The following is a 22,554-nucleotide window of genomic DNA, read 5'->3' as shown; positions in this document are numbered from 1 at the left end:
CAACCTCTGTTTACATGCAGATGTTCTCTCCGGTGAGTAGAGGGGGTGCGAGGAAGGTGTCCAAAAGAGTCATATTCAAACCCACAATTATCCTGACTACTGAGGCCTCACAAAATAGCTCAGGAGAAAGCAGATCAGCGGAAAATCCATGGCTAGTGTCAAAGAGATGCCCATCTAATATCTTAATTCTTAAATGAACAGAGACAGCTTCCCCACTTCCTGAAAGGGATGCCTTGAAGAAAGTTTTGAGAAATGTGGGCTCATCTGTGTTAAGTGTCACCACTACCATTATTGCAGCCGGTGCATTGGCACTGAGGCAATGATGTGAGGAATCACTGCACACCCAATTAAGCATATGTCACTAGCAAACAATGGGGGTAGGGAGCCATTTTCCTTCTTAGTATTGGGGCCCAAGTCCCCCTTGCTGCACAGGAAACAGGTCCCAAGCAAGAGGGTGGCAAGATGTGGTACTTTCCTTTTTTTGTTTTTTTTTAATAGAAAGGGGAAGACATCTTTTGGGGGCTTCAGGCCTAGCATTAATGGCCCAGTAGTGTGGGCAGAGGAGTAGGTGTCATTGGTGCTGCAGGTGCAGTGTCACTGGGGCCTGGTGGTGTGCAAGCCTACCTAAACCCCTATTATGGCTGTGTTTCCCATTATTCCTTTGTTGTATTAGGGCTGAGTGCATCTTTGTGGAGCCAGTGTTGCTTTTGGCATAGAACCAATGGCACAAGAGAGAATAAACTTAAAGCAGAGGAGACACTTTAGCTAAGGCCTCAGAGAGATAACAGAAAGGAGGATGGGGCAGGGGTTAAAAAGGGCCAGAGGAGAGTTCCCGCTTCAGAAGGCATTAGCGTGACAGGTGCATTGGCACTGGGGCCCAGGAGTTTGAAGGGCCCTCTGCATCACAGTTATGACTGTCTTACTTTATAATAGAGGCCTGGTGGATAGCATTAGGGCTTAGTGCACCCTTGATGCAAAGAGCTGGGAAACACATGGGAGTTCATTTTTTCTGAAAAGGGCAGAGTCTGTTTCAAGCTCGGAAGGATTGCCAGGCTGGGTGGGGAAGAGTGAAAGAGGCAGAGGGGATATCCTGCTACTCATGGCTGCAACTATCATTAGTGCAGAAGGTGCAGTTGCATTGGGGCCGAGTATTGTGAGGGTGTCACAAGACCCCAAATGATGGGAGTAGTGTTTTTGGTCTATTTCTGGTTTTTTAATGTATTTCTCATTTATAAATCTTACATTTAGTGAGACTAATGAGATACTGAAAAGCCCCCAGGAAATGATCTCATATACCCCACCCCCTGTGATCAGCTCTGTCTTTCCATAAAGTTTTGAGAGGGGTCCAACTTCAAAACATTTTGGGAGGGTGAGGCTCAGAGTAGAAATCTTTGAAGACCTCAGCCTTAAAATAACAGACATATTTGCAATGCTTGTCTTCATATCAAGCGGCATCTTGGCACTGACACCAGATGTGTATTGTCACCATACTTGATAGTATTCATTAAATAGACCTAGAATATGAAAGAGTGAGTGCATGTCCCAGGATTCCAAATTGTGTGCCTGGGATCAATCACAGACTAGTAAATGTATTAGTCCACTAATCCACCAGACCGGGCTACCTTATCCCACACTGCGTGGTAGTTAGTTTATCGAGGTCTGTTAATCATGTAGGCACCTGTTGCCTGAATAGGTCTCGGGTTTCCCAGATCCATCTGTGAGCATCTCATCCACTCCATATTTTTGCTTTTATTCTCAGAAAGCGTAGTCCATATTTTATAATGGACTAAACAAGATTGCACGTTCCAGACTACAAAGTGAAAAATCTGGTCTAAATGAGCCACTCTTACCTACACCTGTAAAACGTGAGAACTCTATGCTCATTGGTGGCATTCCACCCATGGGAGCTGTAAACCATAATTAGTGCTGTAAATATTTGAGACACAAAAGATTGGTTGTAGGAAGCAGTTTGTAGTGTTCCTATCTGTCTCGTGTGTTTCTCTTTTACAGTCTCTGTTGTATATGGCCAGAGTTAGAACTTGTAAATAGTAGTTGCAAAGCCCTTAAGACAGCAAGTCAGGATTTTTTGAGAGCAGATCTACCCTATGAGAAACTCAGTTCTAATCACAAGTCACTATGTGAGAAGAACATAGGGGGTTATTCTAACTTTGGAGGAGGTGTTAATCCGTCCCAAAAGTGACGGAAAAGTGACGGATTTACCACCAGCCGTATTACGAGTCCATTATATCCTATGGAACTCGTAATACGGCTGGTGGTATATCCGTCACTTTACCGTCACTTTTGGGACGGATTAACACTCCTCCAAAGTTAGAATAACCCCCAGAGTCTTGTATGGCTATCGTGTTTTATTTAGCTCCTGATACTCCGTTTTTGGCTGCCTTCTCACACGTTTGTCATGAGGAAGCGGGGACGTTCAGTGGGAAGGATAAAAGCCATTGTACTTTATAATCATAATTTGACATATAATTCCACAAATATTCCTTCAGGACATAAACTCCAATTCGAAGCCAAAATGTAGCTGCCACTTGCCCAATTACATTAAATGCACATTTTCAAAATAAGCCTTCAGACCTTCAAAGTTGCCCATGTCCATGTGTGAGTATCTATCCAAGCCAGATGTTTTCTTTGAATTTGGTGCTGAATTTATAATAGCTTTAACAGAAATGTAAGTACCTGAATGCAAACAAAAACATTGGACTAGATGAGCTACCCGTGAACGGACTTCAAAAACTTAAAAGACCTGATACACAGATGAGGCCAGTAGACCCCAAGGAGGTTGTGTTTCGAAACTTTTCATTTTCTGACTAAAATTACAAGGCTTACGTGATTTAAAATGAATAATTTTCCATAACCTTTACTAAACTTTAGTGTAACAAGACCAAAGCTCCCTTTTGGAGGAGGCACGTTCTGGTTGGCTGAGGCGAGGCCCTTGCCAGGCAGAACCTACCTCTTCCATCAGGGGTGGGTGATTACATTCACTGTATAACCTGTGCTGGTCCTTGGGTAGCTTGACACAGAGTAATCAGGCTTATTACAGGAGCAGTGTGTAAAGCATTGTCACAGCACTACCACAGAACAAATACACTGAGCGTCACAAAAGAGACTTCACATGAAGTGTATTAAATAAAGTTTGTATTCAACACACACATTAGTTAACACAACATGAATATCATATAAATCTGGGCATAAATCACATTTAGAAATATCACTAGCAGTACTAGGTCTGTACATGTGAGAAAGATAATATTTTCTCTCCCAGCACCCTCATGAGGTACCAAAACATTGCCAGCACGAGACCCACCCTAGCGATCACCCTAGTTTAATATCACACAGTAATAGAGTGCACCCGACTCACAATGATAGCAGCAATGTATACATACAGAAAATTGCAACACTTTTAAATAGCTCCGCGGCCTAGGCTGAACAGGTAAAACCCAATGTCAACCATGATAGTCCTCTGACACAGAAATAATGTGTATGGTAACACTGCTGTGCGGTGTTATCAAACACCAGCAATCACTCCCCACTACTACGCGGTGCCACAGATATCAGGCAGGCTACTACAACACGCACTTACACACACTCACTCCCAGCACCCTAATGTGGTGCACTGATATCCAGCAGGTTAGTGGACACTGTGCTCGCAGACCCCCCTGGGTCCAAATCTTCCTCCACCCTCCAACCAGTTCCTATTACCCCATCCCTCACAAGCGGGAGATGAAAGCATCCTTTCCCAAGATCCTAGGCCACTCGCAGTGGGAGGTACACTTATTCAGGATCCTCGGGCAAAGGTGGTAGGGGTGAGAAAGAGATAACGGCTGATCAGGCAACAGTCGACAAATGGAGGTTTGGCCACCACTTGGGAAGTTCACTCAGGGGTCTCTGCACCGTGCCTTCCGGCATGGGCCCGAGTCGCTATGGGACAAACGCTATTTACAGTGGTGCCTAGCCAAGCCAGGCACGAAAATAAACGAATAGGGACATCTGGGACTTAATGTCTTGAGTAGCCCCAGACAGTCCCAGTTGCTCACAAAGAGTTATCCAATCCCCACCTCCCTGGAAGAGGAGACAATGACTTGAGTCACACCAGCCAATTCCGTCTGCACACGAAGAGTTATCAATGCCATACCTCCCTGGAATGAGGCACAATGTCTGGCGCATGATGAATGGAGTTGCATCAGACAAATCCGATTGCACACGAAGAGTTATCAATGCCATGCCTCCCTGGAATGAGACACAACGTCTGGTGTGCGATGACTTGCGTCTCACCAGATAAATCTGGATTCACTCAAAGAGTTATCAATGCCGTACCTCCCTGGAATGAGGCACAAAGTCTTTCAGACAGATCCAGAAATACACGAAGAGCGCCAATCGTTTACCTCCCTCGAATGAGGCACAACGTATGGTGCGAGAATACTTGAGTCACACCAGCCAATTCTGACTGCACACTAAGAGTTGTCAATGCCATACCTCCCTGGAATGAGGCACAACGTCTGGCACATGATGACTTGAGTCGCAGCAGACAAATCCGGACTCAGGCGAAGAGTTATCAATGCCGTACCTCCCTGGAATGTGGCACAACGTCTTTCAGACAGATCCAGACACACACGAAGAGCTCCTATTGTTTACCTCCCTGGAATGAGGCACAACGTCAAGTGCGCAATAACTTGAGTTGCATCAGACAAATCCAGTCACACACAGAAAGACGTAAATTAATGAGGTAGAATGTGGCACTTTTCCTGGTACGCCCTCACCTCTGAGAGTCACAACCAGTGAATCAGACGCTACACACAAAGAGCATGCAGTCGGTGTCACACAAGAGAAATGCAGCACGCTGGACAAAAGCAGGCCATGAGGGGTCCCACAATGGGAAACCGCTCACCACCAACAAGACGTTTATGTGTGTTGTAGCCCCATGATGAAGGGCCACACTCCTTGAATGTGAGCAGTACTTTGAAGGCTCTGATCCAGGCAAATCTAGTCTCCAGGCACAATACTTTTTTCCACTCTCACACTGCTGTAGGCATTTAAGAAGGCACTGCTCTCCAGATGACACAGGTAGAAAGTGTAGTTCCCTCGCAGGTGGTCTTTAATGTCCCTGAGACCTCCACCAGAGATCAGGGGGCAAGCCAACACGACCTTGGAGAGCAGAGTTCAGAGTGCCACACAGCAGCCGCCAGATTGCCTAGACCAGCCACGATTCAGGAAGGGTGCACGGTCCCTTCCAAGGGCAGTATTTACTTCTTGTGCACAACAGATTCTTCTGGCAGAGTGCACCACGTGGTCGAGGGCCTCTGTCCCATGTTCCTTTAGTGTATCTCTTCTTTGCTGCAGTGTGGCACCATCAGGTATACTGTAGTGTGCCTTTGAAGTTGGAGGAGGTTCAGAGAGTTCCCCTTTGAACCACAGATGTCTCTCCTAAATTTCAGTCCTGTTTGTATTGGGAGAAGGTCCCTACTTATCCAGGCCTATTAAAATTACTACTGGCCTGAAACAGGGCTGTGTGTTAGCCCCTCTTCTTTTTAATCTGTACATAGCAGATCTATCTCCAGTTCTAGATAATCAGCCAGCCCATTCCCCATCCCTTGGCGGTTACCAAATATCCTACCTACTCTATGCAGATGATCTGCTGCTGTTCAGCAACTCCGAGTAGGCTGACAGAGACTCCTGAATAGTCTAGGAAGATATGTGCTGGCCAATGATTTGAAAATAAACTTTGGAAATCAAAAATAACCCCCCTTAACTGCAAACCCACCTTACATCGTAAGTGGCATCTGAATGGGCAGTATTTTGAGGAAGTAGCAACATATACATCTTCAAGGGTCAGGATTGACATAAAAGGCACGTTTGTAGCATAGAGAAGTAATTAAGGAGAAGGCACAAGCGTTAAATCCTGCCTTTGGAAACTTGGCAAAGTCAATGCTTTGGTGGCCTCTAATGCCGATGACTATGGTCATGAGAGCAAAATTAATCCTGACACTTGCATATGGGACAAAAATAATGAGGGGTGGAGGTGGCCATGCTAGATAAGTTATTAGTTAAATCGTACAAACAAGTCTTTCAGCTACCTAGATCGGCCTCCCTGGCCCAAGTTAGATTAGAATTTTCCCTAGTAAAGCAATCACTGACCAGGCTGGCAGCATTTGTTAACGGCTGTTTAAAATTACATCTAGCCCCAAAAGGGACCTTAGAAAACTTAGTCTGGCGGGAAATTAATTTTGAGAAGGGCAATAACACTTCCAAAGACTACTGGGAAAAAAAGCATAGCACAGCTGGAGCTGGGTGACCTATGCCCAGCTCATTGTCGGCTCCAGTCTTTAAAAAAGCAGTAAATAAATCAGTTAAAATTTTAAGCCAGCTAGAAGATATGGAAGCCTTAGCTAATCAGTCACATGGCTGGTTAGTCCTAAACTCATATGAATTGGGTAATGAATCACCCATCCTGTCTGCCCTTTTAGCCCGGAAAATCAAACAGAATGTCATCAGACTAGGGAGACACTATCCCATGTGGTTTGCATATATCCAGTTCTGGTAAGCCAGAGAAAGGAACTGCTGCGAAGTGAATTTAAAGCCCTAGGAGTTCGATCCTGTAGGGCGGCAGTTATGACAGCACTCGGCCCAAGCAATGAAATGGTAAATTTCAGATTAGTTCAGTGCATGAGAATTTTTGACTCTCTGGTTGCCTCACATAGTTCACCCAGTCCCCACGAAGTAAAGAGAGGGGCCGTTTCGATATATAATCCCACAGCCTACTAATGGTGAGGACCCATGGATGCAAGGGGTGGGTTAATAAGCAAGAACTGTATGGCATTGCTAAATGTGCCCAGGTCTAAGAGAGACATATTTCGGGAAGTATCCCATTTACTGTAACAAGGGGAGGGTCAGGGTGAGCTTTGCCTAAGAAATGTGCCCAGGGTTTAGATGCCCTTAATACAAGGTTTTTGTTTTAATTCTAAATGCACTTTATCCTTTAGCTTGCGTAGGCATAAATGACAGGTTGTTTTCTGCCGAAGAATTATGCCAGGGTTCTGGATGTCCTAATTATGAGGGCTTCTTTTAAATTATGTATACATGTTACCGCTTGTATACCATATCTATACTCCATTTTAGCATTTGTATTGTATCTGACATTATAGTTTTGCATGTCATGTAAGAGGACTTAAAGGTGACAAGGGGTGAATAGCAAAAAACATTTTGGCATTGCAATCCTTTTTAGATGTTTATGTTTTTTTATTAACTAATAAAGTATATTTCTGCTGCTGCTGTCTGCCATGGGGCTGTGGAAAGCAGATCTTAACTTTTAGTGGGGCCATAATCTAGCTCCAAAAGGTCAAGTGTCAGAACCTCTCCATCCAATCTATCCAGCCACACTCACAAATGGCAGAGGTCTTCGTTTCAGCTGTGTGCCCAAGGTTTATAGCTGTCACTGGGGAATGCACCGATGTGCTCCTCCATCCCTCAGTGTTGACTTGAGTAGAATTAAAAAGCACACAAAACGTTTTAGGGCAGAGAAATGTCCACTTTCTAGAAGTGACATTTCTCCATGATTATTGACAAAACCACCTTTACCATAGAAAGGGGTTTGTCAGGATGAATTCAATGATAGTAAATAATAAGAGGCTTCTCTGCTGCAATCCACTGTTGCAACTAGGAGTGATTTATAACACTTCTCCCATGTTAACCTATGGGCAGAGCAGCTTTCCTATGCAGTGAAAACACACATGGGCATTCTTCACTCTCTGGGCATACGTGCTCTTACGCACATAGAAGCCCACATGGGCAGGCTGGACATGTGATTAAAAGCACCATAGATGCAAATGAGCACACAGGCCTGCTAAGACAGGCAGGATACATGTTTAAGGCACCATAAGCGCTAGTGCGCACACGTAGGTCTGCTACGACAAGCTGGATACATATTTTGTTTAAAAACAGGTGCTAGTGTGCATGCAAGGGCCTACTATGACAGGATGGACACAGGTTTAAAGCACCATAGGCACTAATGCACACACCCAGGCCTGCTATGACATGCAGGAGTCATACTTAAACTCGCCCTAGGGGCAAGTGTGCACACAGGCCTGCATCATCACATTTGGCGTGCCAGTGAGCACGCATGCACCCACTGGCCACCGCCATTTCCTCATATATGTAGAAAGACTTGCCTACTTCCACACTGCATTGGCAGTGGAAAGGGACCAGGGCCCAAAGGCCACCGGGTAGGGAATCAGCAAAAACCTATGGGAAGAGCTGACCCCCTTAGGTAGGGAATCCATCTTAGGGACTTTCCCTACTGGGAATGGGACACCCATGTGTACCTGCCCAGCCTTCCATCTACCACCTGCCCTGCCCTTCAGGGGGGTGCTCTAGGGGTGGTGGAGGGACCCCTCAGGATTGGCTACAAAGTTAGTAGTGCCAACCTAAGCCCAAGTGCAACTGCGCCTCCACAGGCCTACATTACCAGGACCGATACATGCTTCACAGGCTATTCTAGTGGGTGGCACACTCAGTGCAACGTCCCACTAGTAGCCAGGGCTGTGCGTGCCCTGGATATGTGGTGTACCTTTTTACAGGGCACTCCGGGTTACAGCACCTGAACCAAGCATGTAAGCTCCTAGCATGAGTAGGCAGTACAGGAGGAAAGTGCCCAGAGCCCTAAGGCTATGCAAAGAGACCCAGCAAAGGACCGGGAGGAAAAAAGCAAAACAATGCAGAGAAATCCCCTAAAAAGGGCCATCTCCAACACCCCCACTGCAAAGTGTTCTTTAAGCCATACTGGTTATGGTCAATATTACTTACCAAATGTGTTAATGTGTACCATTCCTCACATTTCCAATACATTTTCTGTAAAATTACACCATAACAGTTCTACCTTATGTTGCTGCCGAAGCAGCTTTGAATGCAGAATTTTCAACAATTTACAAACATGTCTTGGAGAGATAGACATTCTCTGTTCTCTGGCCCCTGTACCTCTGCCACAGCAAGGATATAACCCTCATTTTGGTTTGACACTAATATACATTTATGTTTGGATTCATTTTTAACTCTCAAAAGTCCAAGGACCTTCGTTTTTTGACTTGCTGAGTCTTATTTTAACTGCCCAATTACTGTACTTTTTCTAAGTCTACATTAAATTGCAGACCTTTTTATAAGTTGTACCACTGACTGAACATTGACATTTACTACAAATGTACTTAATCATTCTACAGCCATCCCAAGCATGACAAAAGCACACAAGCATGTAGCAATTAATACTACTACCAGGAAAGCAGTAGGTGTACTAAAATCGGACTGCAGGTAGAGCAATCTGGCAGTACCTGAAGGGCTGGTCTGACAGGCCAGTGTGTGGGTAGGTGTTTTAGCTATTTGAAGCTAATCTGGATGTACAAAGATGACTCTGTGAACCTGACAGAATATGCAAGGTGGGTCTGTGAGCATCCTTTTGGACATTAAAGTGTAAAATCGTTATTGAATGTCAAATTCTGCTTCACAGGTCTGCTTGGTTTACATATATAGCATTGGAGGTGCACTTGAATGGAAGAGAAACAGGATGCCAAAATAATTCTTGTGTGTCCACTGTCTGGTTGCTGGAAAACCTACTTTTGTTCTACCAGCCTTCTGCTTCTAGGTTTCTTGTGGGTACAGTGACTGACCCAAACTGGATTTTAATGTTCGATGTCGGAGGACACTAGGATTACCACAGTACACTCTCCACGCACACACCCAGCTCTCAGAGCCCAAGTTTAGTGTGGCAGAAGACTTGTGATCTTGAAAATGCCCAAAGTGGGAAGGGTTGGACCTAGGAGCTTCGATCCAACTTTTTTTATAATCAACTTAATTTATTTTGAAAAGGCAGAACAAAAGCAGTGAGCACATGTCTGCTGAGTCAACAAAAGCATGGAAATAAACATGATGATAATAGCAATCTTCCCCGTAAAAAAACAAAATTGTTCAATTTATAAAAACAAATCATGGTAAGCCCGCAATTTCCCTCAAATTGTCCCGTGCTTCTGAGGGCATCCCCTCGATTCATATATCATTTTTTTCCAGTTGGGAGCACCAGTCAACCCCGGCTCACAATTTAGACACCCATGGTGCTGTGGGGTTTCTCCACAATTGAGCAATATCCCTTTAAGACACTATGTCTGCCCTCGGTCCTCCCAGTTCCTCCAGAAACCCCTACAATGCTACCTTAGGTGTCAGCACAATCGGATTCTCCAGGACCTCAGAGATCTCCCGTCCCACCGCCTCCTAGAAGGGGCCCATCCCTGGGCACTCCCAAGCCAAATGCAGGAGGTTTGCTGCCTGATGTCCACATCTCACACATCCAGAAGTGGCAGCCGGACACATGTGCTGTGGGTGTAATGTGGACAAATATGCCATTTGGAAATAATTGATTTGTACCATCCGCAAGCATGCAGATATTGCCAGTTCCCTGGGTGCAAGGTATGCTTCCCTCCAATCGTCCTCGTCCAAGCCGTCCACTCAGGACGTCTATTTGTCTCGTAAAATGTCCAGGCCTTCAGGGGCATTAGTAAGCAACGAGCGGTAGATCTGGGTAATGGCTCCCCTTCCCATCCGGTCCGTAAGCAGTTTGGCCTCAAGAGGGCTGTGGTCTGAAAGGGTTAGTACTTTATAAATGCTTTACACATTGCTCTAAATTAAGCCTGTCTGTTTCGCGCCACAGCTACCACGGAGTTAAGCTCAGGCTAATTTAGTGACTTTGAGGGTTCATCCTGACAAGGGTTGTGATTATAGCTTGAGGTGGGTAGTCACTTTCACCCCTTAAATAATAATTCAATTTCTTATAATGCTCATGCCTGTCTTCTCTCCCAGTCCGTCCCTGGACTGTGGTGAAATCATGGCAAAAATAGGTGATAGGATAAAAAAAAAGATTGGTCAAGATCTGGAAGGAAAGATGCAGTGCTTAATTTGTAAATAAAAAAGTACCGGTGCCCAAAGCCCTTCTCTTAAACATGTGGCTGCTGCATTTAAACGTGCGAGCACGGAATACTGATGCAGCGTAATCCTGAAGCCATCTCGGGCCTCTTCAATCCATCTAAAGCCACTCCCTGCCCCTTTAGTTCACTCTGGCAGCTTTCTGCTTTCTCCCTTTCTGATGCTTTTTCGTTTTTCCCTTCCTCCGTCTTTCCCATTTGTGTCTTTTGTTCGTAGCAAATGCTTGAGGCAGAAGAATGTGCCCCGGCCCTCAAAAATAAGTGCCGGTGCTCAGCACCGGAAACAACAAGCACAAATTAAGCACTGGAAAGATACCGGGGGATTCCAGATTGCACTTACTGAGTTGAAAGAATGGGATATATATATTCGTCTATATTTTAGGGCCTCTTGCACTTTAGTCTTCACCTTTGCTGCCCACTTGCTTTTATATTTTGTAACCTTGAATGTGATTTTGTATCCTCTTGCACCAGTGTTTAATATTTCTGACTATTTATGATGTAAATGTACATATTGTATTTTTCATATTTTACCTATTATTATAACTGTTATTTTGCTATGACATATTTGTTCTGCAAATGAGACCCTGCAAAATATCCAGGAAAAATCGAGACAATGTACATACTGGACTATTACAGCAAGTCTTCACTTTAGTAACCAAATACCATAGTTATGAGGCATGGTCTTGCTTGCGGCTTCTTTTTCTAGCCTAGATCTGTTTGGGCGTATTTTGACAAGCGCTTATGCTTGTTTGACCAAGCATCTGAAAGTGGAAGTCCCGGGGGGCGGGGCCTGGGGAGCCCGGAACGCGCAGACCTCCCTCCTGCCCGGGAGCCGCGGTGTGTCAGTGTGCGGAGAGCCCCCTGGCTGCCTGGAGCGGTGTACCCACTCAGAGCAAGGAAGGGTGGCGCTCTTGTCAGATCAGAGGCACCCGGGACTGCAGAGCACGGGGAACCCCCACAACAAGCGACACATACACAAGGCTGCCAGGCGAGCTGCACTGCCCTGGGCAGAAGGAGGGATAACAGAGCCAGGGGCAGAGGGAGTGGACATTCCTGCTCCCCGCTGGCAGGGGGAGAGGTTTGATGCTGCCCGAGGCGGTCGGGGGGCGTGAGCATTAGGGTGCAGCCCCATAGGATTTGACACTGTTTTATGAATCGGGTGGAGGGGTTCAGTTCTGCGCTGGGGGGCCTGCACTGTGCGGCGGGAGAGGTTTCTGGCACTAAAAATGGAGACAGGAAGGCGGGTAGCACACTGCCATAGGCGATGAGCAGAATTATTCCTCTTCCATCCCCTGTTGCAGGGGTCAGAGGGCAGGTTTGACTCTGGCTTGGGAGGAGGGGTCCACTGGTCCAGGAGACAGTGAAAGCGGGTTGGCGTTTCCCCAAGAGGCGTTGGGTGGAGGAGATCTTTTTTTGCCCTTTTCCCACGGGACACATCTGCCACTGCCCTCGATATTAGAACGAGGGGGGGGCAGTAGTCGGGACCTGTCTCTAGGTGTCAGGAAGAAGTGTGCCGGGGCTTGTGTTGCCCGGGGAGGCAGTGGAGGCATCCTGGCCAGTCACTGGCCCCTGGGACAGGGGGATAGATCCCGGGTCAGACAGTGCTGCCCCGGGGCACGTGGAGAGGTGCTTTAGCCTGGGACTGGCACTGCCTACATAGGCAGTGATAGGAGCCATCGGTAGTCGCTGGCTCGCTAGATGTGTCCCGGACCTATGTCAGTCACTGACAGCCTGAAGACAGAGGCACCCTGCGTGACACTGCACTCGGAGACGGGAGGAGGAGGGCGTGTGTAGCCCGGTATGTCTCTGCTCCACCTCAGAAGCGTCGAGCAGTCTAACACCCTTCCATTGCCACAGTCGCAAGAGGCGCGTTTAGACTGTGGCTTTTGTACCTGGGCTTGACCGGAGGAAGAGGCAGGCGGCTGTTGCCAGGACAGCCTGTGTGTGGGGGTCTCGTGTGCTGGCTCTGCCGTGTGACGGGGGGCGGGGGGAGCTGGTGAAGTGTAGAGCCCAGCCCCCGCCGTGTCACGGGGAGGAGAGAGGGGCATGCAGGCTCAGGTGCTGCCCCCGTAGTGTGATAAGCGGGAGGAGAGGTGTTCGGGGCTGATGCTTTGCCCCTCGTGCATGACAGTCAGGCGGGAGAAGAGGGATGCGTGCGCCCCCTGTGCTGTGACGGGGAGAGGGCGAGGTGGGTCGCATGATCTGCCCTAGAAATGTGTCAGGAGCCAGGCAGCTGTCCTGGGTGACTTCCGACAGGCAGATCAGAGGGCAGGTGGCTGCCTGACAGTCGTTGGCTTGCACCGCGGTTCTCCGGGTCCGAGGGATGTTGACCGGGACGGCACCGTGAGGGCCTCCCCGCACCGGCAGCAGTCCGTCGAGCAGCGGATCCCGTCTCCAGCTCCTCCGCCATGCTGCGCAGGGCGTTCAGCCGTTTGGTAAGTGGCACCTTCCTACCCTAGCGCTGCGCGCCCGTGAATGCAGGGCTCTGGAGCGCCCAGACTCCTTGTGTTGTGGCACCGCTCACCCACCGGCATGATGAGCAGAGCCCCCCGCCGCCCTGTGTGTACCTGTGGGCCACCGATGATGGGCTTTAATGTGCAGTGTCCGGCATTTCTCGGCCCCACTGTTGCGCCCCGTTTCATGCCGGCTAACTTATGCCAATATTGGTCTTTTATTGCGGTGCTTTTGATGACTTCCTCTTTCGTTCTCTCCCCGGGGCTCTGTCTGCCAGCCTTCTGTGTCCCTGGCAGGCTTGCAGATAGCGCGGGGAGAGAAGAAGCTGCGCCTGGTGTGTGCGCGGGGAATGTGAGGCTTGGAGCCTGCTCCTCCGCCCGCAGGCACGCGTGGGCCCGGTGCACACGGCAGGAGGAGCAGGTTCTGTGCCTGCCCGCGTGGGCTCCTTCGCCTCTGCTGTGCTACGAACAGGCACTGTTGCCACAGCGGTGCCGAGGTGTCAGAGGTTGACCCGGGACAGCCTCGCGCACACCTTGTATTGTTATCTTGGCAGCTGGGAAGAGGCTTTGTGTGTACTTCACTTGTCTTTGAAGCAAGAGACTGGAGCTGACCAGTCGCAAGACATTATTTCATGCTGCCCGGGGAGTCAACCATTGCTGAACAGAGTTAACCTGTGCTACAAATAAGAGTGTCATCAAAAGAACCCAAAATACTATGTTGCCTTGTAAGTGGTGAATAGGAAATGCATAGAAAGATGTTGCATAGTAGGCACTTTGGCAAAGGGCCAGTAATATTACATTTTTAAGGAAGCTTATGTGTGTGCACATCTTTGCTTTGTGGACTAAAAAAGCAATAGACGTAGCTGCATGTTATCATGGCAACAAAATAAAGCGAATGCTTTTGCACGAGTGGCTAGTAAGTAGCACTGTAGTGTTATAACAGAATAAAACATGCAAAGAGCAAATCCATAACAAAAGCGCTATAAAAAGCGACTAAAATGTAATTTTGCTTTCAAATGAAATTGGTCAAAATAAAAGTACCTACCTACAGTAAAACAAAATAACTACGTGCTGCCTTACCACTAAAACGTAATACAAACGAGGCAATGTATTCATCTTCAAAATGTTATAGCCCGGATGGACAGCCCCTGTAACCAATGGAAAACTATAAATACACATGAAAGCCAAAAGCAGAAGGTGGCTGATCCAGAGCACAACCTGCCAGTACTTCTTCTTGTAGTTTGTGAAGTATTGACGACAAGATATTTTATATAGCTAAAGCGGTCTGTTGCCAGACCTAAAAGTAAACCCTAGCAGCTATTAGCTGCTCACTAGGAGACAAGGCTCCTTGAGGTCTGTATAGTGTCTGGTGTTCATAATGTAAACCCAGAGATGGGAGTTTAAAAAAAAAAAAAAAAAAATCCTAGCTATTTCCTTATTCTGTACCATTAACTCTTTATATTAAGTATGATTACCTGTAAGGGTATGCTCTTTATATAGAAGGAGTGCCTAAACCATCCCTAAAAGACTGCACATTTTAGGAATGATGGTGTGTAATGATATGAAGTTATTGTTGCAGGTGGCGTTTAGCCACAAAAGAACACATGCATGGATCAGTAAAGTTCACTTCAGTTTCGGCTTCAAGAAAGTTCCAAGGAAGCAGGGAGATACAAAAAACAGTAATGTGTTGTTACCTACATTTTCAGTGATGGGGGACTTTAATGGATATTAATTGTTTTCTGATGCCACAGAGGGATCATTCATCAGCATGTCTTCACATCAGCCACGATAAGTCCTTGTGATTAATTCCGTCCACTGAATAGTTGGATCCTTGGTCTGTAGTGACAGATGGGGTACTCGGGTGAGACAGTCTCAAAGCCCCTCACCCTTGTGACTCAACTGTGATATGAGGTCAGGGCACAAGCTGTTGAATATTGCACCCTCCCCATCTCCTTTTGAATCTTAAGGCAGAGGGTAACCAGTGGTGTTAACATTTGTCTTTCTTGTGGTCTTCTCCGGCTATTAGAAGAATGAGCACGAGAGCTACAGCAAGGCGACTGACTCCTTTCATATTCATAATCACATTGCTTGAATTACTCAGACTCCACCTTTGGAACTTCTTTCACAGCAACTGCAAGACACTTACTGTGTAGAACAACTCAGAAAAGACCATAAGGCCCAGTTATGAAACCCAATCACTGTAGCCGTTTAAAAAAAAATCCTTCTATCCACCTCATGACACCATCTCTACTTATCCCTCAACTTTCCGGCTTAGTGTATTCAGTACTGCTATGTACATATCTCTATACAACAATATAGAAGTGTGTTTTTTATGTTTTTTGCCTTTGTTCTTTCACTCAAACTATGAACTTCACTCACCACACCATTCTCTGGAACCACCCACCTGTTATCCCTTATTTTGTAAATACCTTGTAATTCTCACAGCGGTCTTTGTAGAAGGGTTTCCACTGTTTGTATCATTAAACAGCCATTAACCTGGTGGGTGCGTCGTCCTACTGCGCTTACAGAGCAGGTTATAGATTGTGTATTAGGGATTTGTCAACAGGAGGACAACAGTGAAGAAACAGACCTGATGAGACCGGAGTTTAACAGTGCACTGCTGGGACAACAAGTCATCCAAGTTCCTACTACCATAACGATTGCAGTCTTAGAAGACACAACAGCAGTCATGGGTAAGGATATATGACTTATACAAGTCAGGAACATACCTTCATAAGTGTCACTGTGGCAAGTGACCTTGGGTAAACTTTAACCTAGTAGTTGAAGAAAAGGACCCACCTCTTAATGTGGTGACTGCCTTAAGCATACTGGAAAGATCACGAAACTGACCTGCAAAAAGTGATTTCAAGTGTTACGGATGCTTGTAATATGGGGCAGAAAAGTGTAAAGTGGCTTTGATGGCTGAAGCCAGTGTATCCACACACAGAGATTGGGTTTGGACGGGTATTTACCATTGCTATTAATTCTCCAATAAAATAACAGTATTTCATAACAATTGGGATCACTTTGGCAGGGCCATGCTTCATGGCATGAGGAAAACTCTGGATAAACAAAGTTTGTATTTTTCATATTCTTCCCATGTTGTATATGGAATTTGCCCCTCTTTCAGCTCACAAACTTCACGTAACTCATTTGAAAGCGGAGATGTTATTCAGACTTCTGTCAAGAGGACGTGTTATGCTATGTACTAAAAGTCTAATTTGGAAGACTGTACATAGATGAGCAACGCTGCTCAATGTTTCTGGTACGTAAAACGTCCTTTCCGTAATGATATCGGGGACACCCATATAAAGGCCTCTAATTCCACATCCCATACTCTGTCCACGATTGTCCCTTGATGACCTTATCAGCATCCTTCTCGCCTTAGCTGTCAAGTGAAGTTAGACCCATGGAGTTACGTGAAGAGACAATTTTACCCCAAGTTTCTTTTCTCTTTCCTATCCCTACTCTTTCCTCTTAGCAAATATGTCTGTTCACCTTCATACATCGAGCCCTCCCTGTGCATGGTACCCCAGCACCTCTTTACACCCTCCTGCTTTGATAGATATTTCCGTAACCTGTTCCCTTCCTCTGTGGGAGTTCCCCGCTCCATGTGAATCTAGTTTTCCCTTCGGGCAGCTAGTCCGCGACCTGCAGCTTTTCCACCTGATACTTTTATTGACACACAAAGGTTGCTTCCATTGTCTCTTAACTCATCCATTAATCACATATAGCTACCTTTCATCCCATGCTCTGTATCTGTTACCTCAGAGCTCTCTTTTGTTGTCTGGAAGCTAGAGAACTTTCTATCACTTCTCTGCAAATAAATGATTCTTTCGTTTAGACTGAATAATTCATATTCCAAGGGCTGTTTCTGTGCATTAGGTTTGCTCAGACAGTTCCCTCTGGTCGATGATCACCTCCACCAGTGTTTCTTTTCCTTACCCACCAGTGTTCCTTTTCAGTACTGATCCTGCAGGGGACTTCCGTAGAGTGACACAAACCCCATCCCCCGGGATAAAATGCTGAGATCATCCGTATTGATCCTCCCTAAAATCGGCAGCGCATTCAGTCACCATCTTTAAGGTACTCGGGCTGGCTTTTGAATCATTTTTGCAATTGCTTTAATAAAAAGGGAAAGTTTGTTCTACTGGCGCCATGAATGGCTCCTGATGGTTTTAGAAATACACCTGAGGTGCTGGAGGAGAGCTGCTCAAGGTTTTGGAATATGCAGAGGCTGTTTATCCAAAACACTCTTGTCCTGTGGTCCTAACAGAGACGTACGAAGGCTCTGCTTGTAGTCTCCTTGCCTTCTCTTTACTAGTACAGGCCAGGCTCAGCACCTGGAACTAGGGAGGTGCTAGGGGAAGAAATGGTACAGCTCAAAAAGCAATAAAGTACTTCAATTAAACAATATAAAGTCGCAACCACTTTCATAAAAAGATGAATGTACCAGCTACCCCAATAAATTTAAAGAACATCTCTAGAGGCAAAATAGAATACAATGCAGCTCAGTAAGGGCAACCTTCAATGTAAGTTCTAGGACTAATTGCACTGTGGCTCTTTTCAGCTGGACTTGGGATAGACTTAAGCCGTCTTGGGAGTGCTCATGGTCAGGTGGACATGGGGTTTTGTCCTGGTGAGCATCTCCTCCTTTGAACTAGGACTCTGTTATGAAGCTTAGATTTTTCCAGTTGAGGTTAGTCCGAAGGCTTCACCTGTTGCTTGATGCTCCCCTTAAGCAACCCAGGTGTAAGGTTGGCTTGTGTACTTGAAAGAAACAGGATCCAGCTCCTTCCCAGATCCTCTTTTGGGTACCACGAGGGAGGGGCTGCTTTGAGGGTGTTCTCTGTACACATGCTGCAGATCAACAGACCCCTCTGTTCTTCAGCCTCACACTCATAGAATAGAAGGACCGATGCAACTACATGTGCTCAATCTGTATATGGTGAGTCAATGCTGTTTCCGAAACCCAAGTCGAAAAAGTCTTCGGTGAGGTCTGTGTTTTGACGTGAAGTTGAGGTGGACAAGGCCAGCAACATAATACGTGCTGTATTTGCTTTCACTTCTTTTTTGTATTTGTGACTTACCCTCACAGGCCCGCTCACTTGCGGGAACAGATTTTTGGAACTTATCACAGGAAGGCAGGAAGATGGCCCAGTGCTCTAAATGCCCACGCCTGGGACAGGTTGTAATCCTGACAAGACAAACTCAGTCTTTCATATTTCGGAGAACGATAGAAAGTTCTGTATTAGAAGAAGTTATTATTAGCACCTACACCTCAAGAATGCCTTTAACCAGGGTCTGGAATTTTACAAAATATCTGATTGTTAGGCACAACATGCTTTTCAAATCTACTTGTCCTGTTAAATCTTTCTGTTTCATTTAGTGCCAAGAAGTGAATTGACAAATTGTAGTAGCTTTCTTCCTTGTATGGCAGCTTTGATTAGACGCCCCTCAATCGCTTGGTTTGGAATCTAGCAAGGCTCTGATTATACCACACTCTGGGGTGATTTCCCAGATTCTGAGTATATACTAGGGCTCAATGTTAAGTCTTTGAAAATGTGCATTCTCTCCGTATGCAGAGGCCCTATTTCTTGTTTGGGCCAGCTTTCTGCTCGCAATGGGGCTCGGAATATGTCAGCACTTTAATAAAGCAGAGTTCGTAATGTATTTGAGTTCTCGTTATGCCCATGTTCTCTTTCTTACCGAAGGGTTAGAAGAAGCATTTTGTGCATTTCTCTGTACTATTTATGGGTTCCACTACATACGCTCTCAAGTGGGTATCAAAAAATCCCCCAAAGTCTGGACTTTCTCACCTTGACCACACCAAATTGTGTAATGTTGGGCAAATCATTTCACCACATTGTGCCTCAGTTCCCTTGTTTGCACAAATGATGAGTATGTACCCGGTGCTGTACTAGTGTCTGGACAACTACATTGTATGGGGTGTCCTCTGCAAGGTCGAGTTAGAGTAGGAATGGGATGTGCCAGTTACCTTCCATATATACATTTGGTTTACACACAGAAAATGTTTTTGCTTTTGCAAAGTGATTTACTTACACATTGATTTTCATGTGAGTAAATGTGCTGCATGCAGTAAGTCGGTATTCCAGGCCATAATACTGTTTATTTTGTGTACGTTTAGAAACTTACAGGTTTATGGCTATTCATAAACGTCACTCTTGACAAGTTAGCTGTAACACCTTTCTCAGGGTTCAAAAAATAACACTTCTCTGAAAGGCACGGGTGTATAGAAAAGAGGTTTCTGCACAGATTAAAATACGAGGTGTCACGCGGAAACAATATTTCCCCCAAGGAGATGAAAAGTCAAAAAAAAAGTTAGCAGGTGCATTTGCTCTGTAGAGGTTTCCATAAGGACATATATGGATATGTATGTTTGCACATTCAATAATGACATGCACAGAGGTTTGCTAAGATTGTGTCTGGAAAAGTTGACTGTTGTAAGTTTCCAGGTGTTCCTTGGGAAACTTTTTTTGAATTCCTGCAATCCAAAGATCTGATGATGCCTCCCCACCGCAGAAGGAAACTGCAGGCCAATATTCCAGCCCTGTCAATAAGTAAAATAAGATTGAGGTTGCACTTGATGAAAGCTGGAAGCACTGCTAGGTGCACCTCTGGCTCTTGGTTTGCGTTTGGTGCCAAGGGCTTTCCTTTGCTCAGCATGCTGTCCTTTGTACCCCTTCACTTGTGTTGCCTTTGCCTTTAAACATGCTCACCTCCTGTCACCCTCAACCCCCTGCCTGTACAGGTCTCGCTGCTGTGTCCCCTACAACTGCCCCTTTCCAGGTGGAGACACTCCTTTAAGGAGTGTGCTCCTCCTCAACCCAGCAGGGAGAATCATTTGAAGTACTACAGATGCATACTTCTTTGGAACTAATTATTTTTTTAACTATTTTATTCAATTCACGGCAGAGAAGTACAGAGCAGTACAATGAAAGGTAATCATGCATCTTACAATTACTTAGGAGGAAAGCACTTTATCAAGTAAATAATGGGGAATTTCCTAGAGAAGCACATAGGCACACATCATACTCCCCAGGTTGCAATCAATAATTCAGTTCCCACCTCCTCAGTATAATCCGTTAATAAGCAGCTGTATGCTCCAAATGAACAGTTCAGCATAAATGAAGTATAGCGAGATAAATCTCTGCCAGGGTTCAACTGGCCTGATAAGACCTACACGGCCCCCAGAAATCTCTTGGCTTTGCAGCTGATGGCAGAGTGAATGCATCGTTTCCAGCCCATTCTTCACATAAAGTCATATCCTTGGGCCATTCTTTAAAAAGGGGAGGCCACTGCTCACCCCACATCATGGCCACCTTCCATTTCCCCAAAGTATTGCAGGGGTAACAAGCTGGCGGTAATCTTTCGGAATGTTTTTCACATATCCAGTAACATCATGTTAGAAGTCAGTTGAAAGGAATGATCCACCATAGCAGCAACTGCATTCATTACCTGCTGCCAAATCTCAGTAATCACCGTACAGGTCCATGCATGGTGCAGGAACCCTGATCCCCATGCGCCAGAGCGCAGACACGTAGTGTCATCGGGGTTACTGATCTCGGCCAGCATCATAGGAGTCATATATACTCTGTGTAGGAATGGTGAATCAGCCGAAATCTACCATTAGAAGATACTGTTTTAGTTTGTTGACAACAATATCACCCCACTAGATCATTTACTTCAACACCCAGGTCTTCTGACCACTGTACCTTTGCTTGGGATGTGACATTTTCTATCTGTTCCATGGCCGCGGCATAGAGCCTAGTAATTAGTTTATCTGGATAGGGGTTGGAAATTAGGAAACTCAGCAAGGGCCATTCAACAGGCTCCACGGGGAATGTAGCAGAAATCCGCCTAGAATCATAAGAAATGTTAGTAAAAGCTAAGATGTTCACCAATGTGCCAGGTACATCTCCCAAATTTTCAGAGTATGTTTTGGAAAAAGGTCCCCCAGGGTCTGGATGTGATGTCAGTTTAGGGAGGTGTGCAGCGTGAAACTAAGGCCAAGTTTAAGTAATCAATAGTGATCTATCTGTATGTGGGGTGAATAGAGCACCGGGACAGCACACAAGGATGCCAGGCATGCCAACGTCCAGGCAGAACCGCAGAATGTACCTCTTCCATGGGTCTTGCAAACCTGGAGTACTGTGCCGCTTGAAGTGGAATCGGATGAATCTGCCCCTTTTCAAGGACAACATAAGGTGTTGTGCCACCAGGTAGTATACTTCAAAATGTGTCGCTGCAAACCCTCCTTTGTCATATGCACAGGCGCAGCCTATTCCAACTCATTCTAGACTGTTTCCTGACCCATGCTAATTTGATCATAAGGGTGTTTAGCTGGACAAAGAATGCTCTATTCAGGGGAATAGGAATATTTTGAAACATATGCAGAGGTTTCGGTATAACCACCATTTTTCATTAGAGCAATCATCCCTGCTAGGTTTAGGGCAAAGTAAATTCAGCGATCCACCCTATCACTAAGTGCTTCCAAATATGTAGCGTAATTCGCTCAAAGGAAGGTTGGGAAATGCTTATGATATTTTATACCTAGGTAGCGAACCGGACCAGTTTGCCATTGTAACGGGTAAGATACAGCAGGCTGAGTCATGGCCTCCATCAAGGGCACTATAATAGACTTAGTCCAATTGATCCACAGTCCAGACCTATGACCAAATTGTAGTATCTCATTGATGACCAGTTGAAGGTTCTCTTCAGGGTCTTGAATCACTAAGAGAACATCATCAGCACACATCAATAAGATAGTATATTGGAATCCCATATTGATGCCACATCTACAGTGATGCTCTCAAAAGGTGCAAGCCAAATGCTCTGCCGTGTCCCCCTCGTATGGGAAACGTCACGCACATCCTGCTGTTTGCCACACTCTAGCAAGACGGTCTGTGTAAATGAGTCTGACGCAAGTCATTATTACCCTTCTGATCCCCAATCTTTCCAGCACCACCAATAAAAACATCCATTCGATCGTGTCAAATGCCTTTGCACCATCTAAAAAAGTGGCTACCACTTTTAAAGTTGGATCAGTTAGGTGCCTAATGGTGAACAATGACCTAAGGTTGTCAGCTGTAGAGCGACCCGGGATG

At 45.8% G+C, this 22,554-nt stretch overlaps 1 protein-coding gene across 2 annotated transcripts in view; it reads left to right on the top strand.

Moving 5' to 3' along the window:
* Positions 1–11,758: 11,758 nt before the first annotated feature.
* ATP11C (ATPase phospholipid transporting 11C) overlaps positions 11,759–22,554 on the top strand; it is a 589,522-nt gene continuing 578,726 nt past the window's right edge. For both annotated transcript variants that reach the window (XM_069212455.1, XM_069212454.1), the window contains exon 1: positions 11,759–13,408. In XM_069212455.1, the coding sequence (XP_069068556.1) occupies positions 13,382–13,408 (27 nt within the window). In that variant the 5' untranslated portion in view covers positions 11,759–13,381. The remainder of the gene's footprint in view (positions 13,409–22,554) is intronic.

The sequence above is a fragment of the Pleurodeles waltl genome, chromosome 2_1 (genome assembly GCF_031143425.1).
Source record: "Pleurodeles waltl isolate 20211129_DDA chromosome 2_1, aPleWal1.hap1.20221129, whole genome shotgun sequence".
Lineage (NCBI taxonomy): Eukaryota > Metazoa > Chordata > Amphibia > Caudata > Salamandridae > Pleurodeles > Pleurodeles waltl.
The sequence above is the reverse complement of the archived record's forward strand: the minus strand, read 5'-3'. Positions and strand labels throughout refer to the sequence as shown.